The sequence below is a fragment of the Cynoglossus semilaevis genome, chromosome 12 (assembly GCF_000523025.1).
Source record: "Cynoglossus semilaevis isolate Cse_v1.0 chromosome 12, Cse_v1.0, whole genome shotgun sequence".
Classification (NCBI taxonomy): domain Eukaryota; kingdom Metazoa; phylum Chordata; class Actinopteri; order Pleuronectiformes; family Cynoglossidae; genus Cynoglossus; species Cynoglossus semilaevis.
The window spans coordinates 11,669,989-11,679,934 of record NC_024318.1 but is presented as its reverse complement, the minus strand read 5'-3'; the positions used below and the strand labels follow the sequence as shown (position 1 = coordinate 11,679,934).

The 9,946-nt window shown below is 41.6% G+C and overlaps 1 protein-coding gene and 1 long non-coding RNA gene across 3 annotated transcripts in view; one reads left to right on the top strand and one right to left on the bottom strand.

Annotated features, from left to right (window-relative positions):
- adgra1b (adhesion G protein-coupled receptor A1b) overlaps positions 1-3,471 on the top strand; it is a 129,080-nt gene extending 125,609 nt beyond the window's left edge. For both annotated transcript variants that reach the window (XM_025060550.1, XM_025060549.1), the window contains one exon: positions 607-3,471. In XM_025060550.1, coding sequence (XP_024916318.1) covers positions 607-1,208 — 602 coding nt within the window. In that variant the 3' untranslated portion in view covers positions 1,209-3,471. The remainder of the gene's footprint in view (positions 1-606) is intronic.
- On the bottom strand, positions 2,174-6,750 carry LOC107989357 (uncharacterized). Its single transcript, XR_001760898.2, has 2 exons — positions 3,497-6,750; positions 2,174-3,430 (listed from the first exon to the last, which is right to left on the bottom strand). It is a non-coding gene; the product is annotated as an uncharacterized LOC107989357 (long non-coding RNA).
- Between the last annotated feature and the right edge of the window lie 3,196 nt (positions 6,751-9,946).

The following is a 9,946-nucleotide window of genomic DNA, read 5'->3' as shown; positions in this document are numbered from 1 at the left end:
AGCCTCCGCCCAGCGGGAGCCAATGTCCTGCTGGCTGCCCTGGGGTCCCCATCAACCCTGCGCTGCTGGCCAATGAGCACTCCTTCAAGGCTCAGTTGAGAACTGCAGCCTTTACTCTTTTTCTCTTTTTAGCGACCTGGACTTTCGGTGCGCTGGCTGTGTCACAAGGCCACTTCCTGGATATGATCTTCAGTTGCCTCTACGGTGCCTTCTCTGTCACCCTTGGCCTCTTTATCCTCATCCATCATTGTGCGAAGCGCGATGACGTCTGGCATTGCTGGTGTTCGTGTTGTCCCGGACGACAAGCGAAGGCCTGCGATGTTACCCACGGGCCTGCACAGGCAAGGCCCAAAGTTAACGTCAATGGAGATACGGTCGGCCACGGTCACAGCCACTGCCACCACGACTCACCGTGTCCGGGCAAAGCCTTGGTGAGCTGTGCTCACGGCAGCTTGGGTCACTGCAAACATGTCATCCTCCCATCCTCACAAAATCACGTGACATGTCTGGCACCAGTGGCACCATGCTGTGCAGCGCTGCACAGTCAGCAGCTGATCGAAGAGGAGCCCACAGCTACGCACGTACTGCTGCATGCAGACCCTGAAGGTTACAGGCCGGGAATCCAGTTCCATTCCTGCCTCAAGAGCAGTGCCAGGACTAAAGGCCGTCCCTTTAGCCGACGAACAGCGACGGGCACCTGCGGAGCAGGGGCTGAGCGTGAGTATGCTTATCACATCTCTTCCGGTGGAGATGGAGGCAGCGTGCACAGCTCACACACTGACAGCCCCCACAGCACGCACGAGCGCCATGCCCACATCTGTCCACATCTGGCCCACGAGGCCCACCACGACGGGCATCACACTTGCCACTGTGCTGCGGCAACAACACACGAGGCCCTGGCCTGCCATAATCCCTGTCACAGGCATATCTGCTGCACCAAGGCGGACCTTCTCCCTGCTCTTTGCCCTGCAGAGGCGGGGGAGGCCGGCATCTTCTTGTGCGGATGCGGCAAAGTGGCCGAGGAAGAACCGACGGCGGCTCATCATCATCATCTGGAGATGCACGCTCCGCGCAGACAATCCTACCCTCAGAATCCACCTAATCAGAATGGGATTCTTAAGGGGGGCTTACACGAAGGACTCCTGTACACCTCAGACAGCACAGGGAATATACGCACTGGACCGTGGAAAAATGAAACTACTGTGTAGTGCAGGAGGGAAACCAGGGGAGACAGGCTGCGTCCTCGCCTCCTCCTGCCAAAAATCAACCAACGTCTCCTTTTCTGGAATTAAAACAAAAACATTTTGAACACCATGTGGGATATCTTTATTTTCACGACCGCCTCCTTGAATGTGTGCTGTTTTACTGTACAGAAATCTGCTTCTATGGTGAATGCTTCTGTGAATCCATGTACAAAACACAGTCCCTCTAGAAGAATTTGTGAGATATGTTCCTCACCATAGGATCAGATGTAATTATGGGTGTTTTCATCGTTCCACTATACTGCAGAGCTCTCTCTCTATATATACAAGACGACGTGAATGGTTGTGTGTGTGTGCGTGTGTGTGTGTGTGGATACCTGTCATAGTGCTCAATGGCAACATCCTGCAAGATTTTTGAATCCCTATCATTTGAATCCATTAAATAGTCTACGGTGGCAGTAGGTCTCACTACTTAAAAGAACTCTTGCCGTTCATTTTTTAGACGACTAAACCAGCAATTTTAGACTTTATGGATATTTTTGTCAGTCAGTCAAGCAGCTGTGAATATCACTCAAATATTTTTTAAATAATATACAAAGACACCGCTGCTTGCCAGAGACTGGCGGGCGCCAGGTGTGTGGTGAGAACCCAAGGTAACACACAAAAAAAAAAGAGAAATGTAAAATGAAGCATCCTCTCACAGGTTGGTATTGATTGTGCTGTCTCTATGATGTCTCCTCTGTTGTGTTTCTTTTCTTCTGGGAAGCTGTTAAATAACCACAGTGTCAACAGCAGCGGTGCGGCCAATGTGAATAGCGAGCAGTGGAGGCCGAGTCACCGGATATTTGATTAACACTGTGTGGCACGTTGACACAGAATCAGACCGCGCAGTGAGTTAATTCCCAAGAAAACTTTTCTTTTTTAATCCCTTTCAGCTCACACATGCAACATGTGGCGTTCTGAGCAAATGGTTGTTTGTAATGTCAAACGTCTTTTTTTTACAAAAACAAAAAGAAAAAAAAGAGCATAGTTGTGTTTGTACAGTCAATGATTCGACATGCTGCTTAAATGTTAGGGAAGCCACCCTGCCACTGGTGTCCTGTTATTTCCCCTTAAATAAAAACTAGGAAAACATCATCCTCATAGACCGCGGCCATAAAGGAACAAACCTTCTATTTTGTTTCTCAAGTTTGTTGCATAAAAGCCCCAAAGTTTGCATGTCTCGATCTTAGCTATGTGCTATAATTTTGTAATGTAAATGAATGCCTGCTCATTCACATATTATTTGACCTGATCACCATTGTCAGATCCTTTGTTTGAACAAAGTAAAGATCTTACAGTTTGATAGTTTGCCAAGAGTGGCCAAGAAAAGGAGATTTTTTATTTTACCTTCATATTTATTTCTGTTTGGCAGCACCTTTGTTTGCTAATGGTATTATCAAGAGTTAGTACTCCTAACAAAAATCTGTTGTACAATGCATCACAAACTCCGACTTTAGACAGACGAAGATGTACGACCGAGTGACGTACAGCAAAGCAGCATTTATACAGCTAAATCACAGCAGAACGTTATTTAGATAAACCACCTCAGCATGCAACCTCATGTCCGACTCGTGCACTCTTGTGTGTGTAAATAGAATTGTTTTATGATTAATTCTTTTATATGAGATTTAAGATATTTAATAATAAAAATAGGTCTATATATAATGAAAGCTGTATGGGTAAGAAAAAGAAAAACTGACCTCTCAGTGTTAATGCTCAGTATCTGAGTTCAGAAATGTTTCTGTTTTTAAATGCCTTTTTCTGTTGCAATTTTAGTTCTAAAATATGCAGAGTTGCCATGTGTTGTGAGACTATACTGGCATATCAAGGATGCACTACACACATTAGCATTGGACCTGATCAGGACGCTGTTTGCCCCACACACTGTAGGGTCATTGGAAAGTATTTGTTCAAATTTTCGATTGATTCCTGGGCGTCAAGGTAAAATATCAAACCACCTTTCATTATGACAAGATCTTTGTAATGGAAATTGGACTCTTAGACATCAGTGTGATGGATGAGTCTCAGTGCTTCGAACTTGTGGCCAGTGGTGTTGAAAACACTTGTTTCCACAAAAGTTGGTACATTCCCTGAAAATACAATAAAAAACAAAGTATTTCAATAGATGATGCATTTGTTCTGTTATTTATCAGACCATATAACCAGGGGACTCAAATTCAAATGACCTGTGGGCCACTATTGCCCCTGCCATCTCAATGAAGGGACACAGAAATTCCAGAAATTCAAATGACCTGTGGGCCACTGTTGCCCCTGCCATCTCAATGAAGGGACAAAAACAAAACTCAACTCTATGCCTCCCTCGTGAGTAATCTTTTATAAAATACTACCATGAGATATAGTGATAAAATATAACAAATAACCAGATTTTATTTGTTGCATTTATAGTGACTGTACCAACTTTACTAGAGACAGGTTTTGTGTATCCACCTTGCCCAGAGCCCAGGTTAGTGGACCTCAAACAGCGATGAACAATTAATCATAAAGTATGTGTTCCTCTGAGCCACCTACGGTCCTGTAATTATTCACCCTGGCTTAATAGGCAATGAATGGGACTTTGTGACAGTATCACAATGAACACTTGAAGTCAGTTCCTCCCACAAAAGCTGTGTGAAATTAGAAAATGTTGGTCTAGGCTAATTGCTGTGCAATGTGTGTGTTTGCCAGTATATCTTATATGCAGCCTGAGCTTTTCAGTGTCTGTGAGAGATGTATGTGGTGTCATTGGCCACTGTGAGCCACCCGTCCTTTTGTCATCAGTTGCAGAAAAACTGCCCCGAACAGGCTTGCTGGCTTGGTTTTGGCTCACCAGGCGGCTGCTGGAATATTCACCTGTGGTACTGTGACAAAACCTAAAAGCTAGATTTCACATTTTTCTACATTGACACAGATTCCAATAAATGTATTTTTTCACCATGCAATGGATAAGTTCCTCCTTGGCTCATTTCACTTGTTTGGACCGTGTTGAGTAAAGCGTGCGTTTGACCTACATGATGCTGAATGTGAGTGGAAAAAAAGAGCTACGTTTTTCCTTCTTTGTGTCTCAATGTACTGTGTTCATTTCTTCTGACAGCATGATGGAGATGTCTACAGGAACCACCACTGGGAAGAATTCAAATGATCACAGGCTTGACTGCCTGTGCACGTGCATGCGTGTCTCGGTGTGCATGTGTGTGTGTGTTTTACGCAGACACGGCCTGTCTATACATACAGCACACGCGCAGTCATCCACACGTCGCCCAGGAAATGAGGCTGTCTGTCTTCTCTGCACCACAAGCCACACCCAGGTTTGACAGGCCATGAAACACACAAGCGCATTTAATATTCAGCTGCATTGTTTTTCTCTTTTCAAGGCCACACATCGCTCACCCCAGACCACCTGATCATCAGATTATTCATCTAACTGAAAGCCACGGGAAATGTCAGACATTTCCCTCTCTGCAAAGGCCCAGACTGAGTATAAATATTGGAGGATGGCCACAGAAGGTGAGTCATGATTAACTGACATGGTTATTTTCCCAAAATTATATAAATATATGTACATATATATGGATATACAAGTGTATCCAAAAGATGCTTAAATATATATCTTTCTATGTATACATACATATGAAATTATATATTTATACATGTACATATATATACATAGATTTACACATCTTTTGGATATATATTTACATACAAATATGTACATATATATACATACATGTATGGACACTATGTTTATAAGCAAATACTATGTTACATCACCCACAGACATTAGGTTTTAGGGACTCTAACATTAGACCAGTATCTTATTTTATTAAGTATTTCTGTTGTTATTTTTGTAAAAGGAAAATTGACCCTTTACTTTGAGTAGCCCTGCTATAGACCCGACAACAAAATCCAGCTCCTCCATTTCCAACAAAATAATCTACATAATAAAAAAAGGGACCTATTGAGTGTAGTTACAGACTACTGAGACTGATGGTGATAGAAGAAAAAAAATCTTGCCGGTCTTGGACCGAAGTGGACCGAAGTGCGTAAAACACTATTGAATCTCAATGGAGACGACAGTCAGAGTGCTCGTCAGTCCAGCTCCTGCAGCGTACATCAATTCACATCAACCAACATCCCAACGAGATCTTCCTGCCTGTCATTGCTGAAGAAGAAGATGGTTTAGCTGTAGCTTCCTGTGCTGGAAGTATCAGAGCCTTTCGCTAGGCTCAGGTTGCCATGCAACATATCCTGGATTATCTCCTCACTCCCTTCTCCTCTTCTCTTTTTTCACCAGGAGTCACAGAGAAGCAGAGACATAAGAGAAAGCAACCCTTTCTCACAATCAGACAACTGTCATACTGCATCAGTAAACAGGTTAATTAGAGACAGCTTTGAATATCAAGATCGAGATCGAGCTGATCTGTTATAGGCTCAGTTTTTGTTAGCTAAGATTAGCAGTTGAACCCTGTTTTGTACTGTCTTTTGGGGCAAGAGCATGACTGGCCAGCCTGCAGTCCAGATGTACCTCCTATTAACATCCACAGCAGGTCAGTAAAGGGCAACTGGACTGTCATAGTGTCTTTTGACCTTTTATCCACGAGGCTTCTTCAGTTCTAACTGACTGCTGAAAAATGATGGTTTAATTAAACCTCAGGGTGACTGAATACCTGAAACAAGGGTCATTGATTAATAAAACATGAAGGTCAGAAAAGGTGTGAATGGGGGTGTTGGTGTCACCTGAGGGGCAAATGTGGCTATGTGCCCCATAAATCACTAAGTCAGTGTTGTTAGGTAAAAAATAAAGTTACGTTTTTTTTGTCACATTTTTTGCACGGTTAGAGAACTCTATTGGTTTTATACGGTCGTTCTAGGTGTGTTGTGACACAGTTTAAGTTTCCTTGCCTTTCAGTCAGTCACTAACACTCAGCCGACCTCTAAAGACTACCCTTAACTCTCAGCACATGAAAGTAATGAATTCTAAAAAAAAAAATCCTCTTCAAAGCTCAGCCCCTTTCTGTTTATTCATACTGCAGGCTTACCTTCACCTGAATTATATCCGACGATGGGAAAATTTTGGGAGAGAAAGAATGAGAGAGAGTGTTGGCGGCTCAGTGAGTGACAGGTTTGAATATTCCTTTTTAACTTATTCTCTCCTGAATGCCTTTTGCCCCCACTGTGACACTGGATTTCTTGATGCACCGCTCCTTTGTTGAGGGTTGCCATGCATGCTGAAGTGAATGGGAACACACGGCACTCGCTAACTAAATGACCTGTAGTTGCTTTGGAGAGGAAGCTGTCAGTATTCTGGGTCCTGGTGCCATTTATACACACACACACACACACACACACACACACACTGCGTATCTCTATTACCACCTCCTCTCATTTATATACAGTATTAATGGCCTCCTCTAATGTTGACACCACATTAGATTTCAAGCAGTTTTCATGTAAAAAAACAACCAAAAAACATCAACAACAACAGTGGATTATGGGCCTCAAGACAACAGCCAGGAGAGCAGGTCTGGAATCTGCCAGCTTCCTCACCCCCATCCCCCTNCAGTGGAGAGATTACAGTACAGCTGGGGATGGTCTGACAAGCAAAAGACCCAGGAGGAGGGAGGATAATTGAGAGGGTGAAGAGGAGGGAGTGAAGCCAGGAGATTATGCTACAGTAGCTGTTTTTTTATGGACGTGTTAAATCCTTCATAGTTGACAGCAGCAGTGTCCATGTCCACTTCATACAGAAACCGAATAGTTGTTTAAGTTTATCATCTGAGGCAGTTTACGTCTAAGGCAGATCAAATATCAGGAAAAACCTTTTTAAACAATTTATTTCAATGAAATAATTCTGTGGGTGAGTGAGAGCGTTGGATGATTGCTAGTCAAGGTTACATTAGTTTAAATGAGAGGAGATGCAGATGGAGGTTGGTTAAGGGGCGAAGGCATGACAGCTACCAAGGGTCGCAGTGATGTGTGAAGATAATGGTGAGACCTGTATGTAGAAGAGACAGCAGGGCTGTCAAGTGTCAGGAGTCAGAGCTCGAGGAGGCCAACGAATGGACGAAGTTTGTTCAGGATAAAGCTGAAAACATCAGAGAAGAGAGAACTTGGAGAGAGATTGTGAATATTTTCTCTACCCAGGCTAGGTTAGGGTATGTTATAATCAGATTTTAAAAAATATCCAATAATTGTGTCAGCCATTTAAAAGCAGGAAAAGTAGTCATTTCACAGCAGCTCAAGTTAAAAAATACCATGACAACGCACAGTATGATTTTGTGAGGACAAATATAACTTCAGAACATGCTGACTGACACAATTGTCAAATGGATTACAAGGGACTATGGACTGATTATTGTTGTTGCAACTCTCCACATGTTCAACGAGTCATAATAACTCAAAACTACCCACTCAAGCTAAAGTTTGAGTTGTACTTACTTATAACAATGCATATTATTCCTATTTTTTCCCAATAATTCCATCATGAATTAGACAAAAATAAAAACAGGTGAGAAACATCCCCATCCACCTGCTGTTATTTGTCTGAATGTTTTGTCCTTTTAGATATTGATTTATATTGCTAATCATGATTAATCGTCATTAATTATGACCACAATTAATCGTGACTAATCTTAATGAATCCACAGCTACTCTGTAGATAATCAGATTAAAATGTTAAATTATTTGATACTCAAAATAAGATTTTTTTAAATTATTAAAACAATTTTAAGATCAGAGCAAACATCACATTTTAACCAAATATGAATAAAAATCTGGTAGATTTCTTTTTTTTTTTTTATCCAGCTCCATCAACATTTAAGGACTCAGTTTCAGTTCTGAGATGAATAGAGGCAGGTTTTGGTTTGTAGACATAAATGTATGATATAGAGAAATAGCAATGTTTCGTGGCTAAAGGGATTATTTTAAGATTCAATTTTTTTTCTTTTTTGTAAAAGATCCCTGTTACTTTAACCAAGTGGTCCATCTGCACATTTTTCAGACTGTGGGAGGAAACTAGAGGGAAAGCCTCAAAGGAGAACGCGCAGAACTGCCACCAATCTGAGCCAGGTAATCCCACAGCTTCACCAGATGGAGAACAGGGTTCACTGATCACTCTGATCACTCTGATAAATATATATACATATATATACACATCCTGTTATTTTAAAGACTTAATATTGATAGTAATAAATGACAACACAGTAGCGTGCAGTATTTGGTACGACACTCACTACAATCATCTCATCTGTTCCTAAGGATTGTGCAGCTGATCTTGTGTTGAAAAGACTGTACCATTACATTATTCTGCTGTGGGCAGGTAAGTTGAAAATCAAGTTTGGGGAAATTGGTTCAACCTTTATTTTTGTTAACAAAAATGTTGGTTATTTGGGGAACAATGTCAAAATAAATTAAACTACATGTAGTATGGTCATATACTGAATAGCATAGATAATGGGAGAACTTTAATCCTAACATTAGGAAACAGAGTTGTCAGAGGTTTTTTTTTTTGTTTGTTTTTTTTGGAACTTGGAGGAAACAAGAGCCCAGGAAGTAGAAAATGTAGTAAGAAAGCTCCGCCGGCACGTCCTGCGGTTTTATCACAAGCATTTTGGCTGTAAAAGTGCTTTATGTTCCTCATATAATGTGACTAGTGAGGGATTTGTTGCAGGGTAAGCACGGCCATAACACTTCTCACGCCACTATTTGGATCAGAGTATTTCATTTCAGACTGTGTGCCATCTCGGCAACAATTTTCCAGTCTGTCATGAACTGAATTTGTTTTCACCGTATGACCCATGAAAGCCTTTAATTTCGCCCTGGTTTCTCATATATTTTTTATTATTTAGATAATCTGTTTTGGTTTTGGAGGAACATAATAATTTGGAAAACTAAATTTGGTCAATTCTGAGAGCAGTAAGTTTTGGGTTTTTTTTCCGATCCTCTCCAAAATTAATCCATGAAAATCGTACTGTCATTCTCCCATTACATGAAGACACACAGCGGTCCTTATGCGTGATGAAGCAAAGCTGGTCACTGCCAAGAATCACAATTCAACCCGTGACTGCCAGTCTCTTGAGTTCAGACGCCTGCCGCAGCTTTGCTGCGCGCTATACTGTAGTGCCATCTAGTGGTTGGTGCCTCTAGGTGTTGAAGGGCAAACGTGAATGTCACGCAGGTATTTATAGTTTCCTAGGGCAATTGTAGAAGTGACTTTGCACAGAGGTTAGGTTAGTGTACAGGCCTGTGTTTCTTTTCTTACACTTACACAGTTAGCTCAAACACAGGAATAGAAACAACATAAATCAAACAAGGGATAATCACAGCTTCCACAGCCCACACTCCAGATCCTGCAAGTATTTGGTGACCAAATGTGAATCTGTCTCAAGTGAGTGAAGGGCTCTTTCACTGCCAGACTGATCCTCTCAGTCCGAATATTAAACTCAGACATTGATCCAGATCTATGTCACTGTGTCCCTGCTTATCCATGTAATACATTCTCATAGTAGGAACAATTAACTAGCCGAGTTGCAAAATTAACTGGGGTACAGGCTACTGTAGGTCACATCACAGATAAAGTTTCTAAATTTAAAAAAGTTTGTCTCACTGTAACATTTCTGTAACTGTTCCTCTACCCACAGCCATTGAAGAGTTTATATTGATGCAATGTTTTGTCTGTGATATTAATATATATATATATATATATA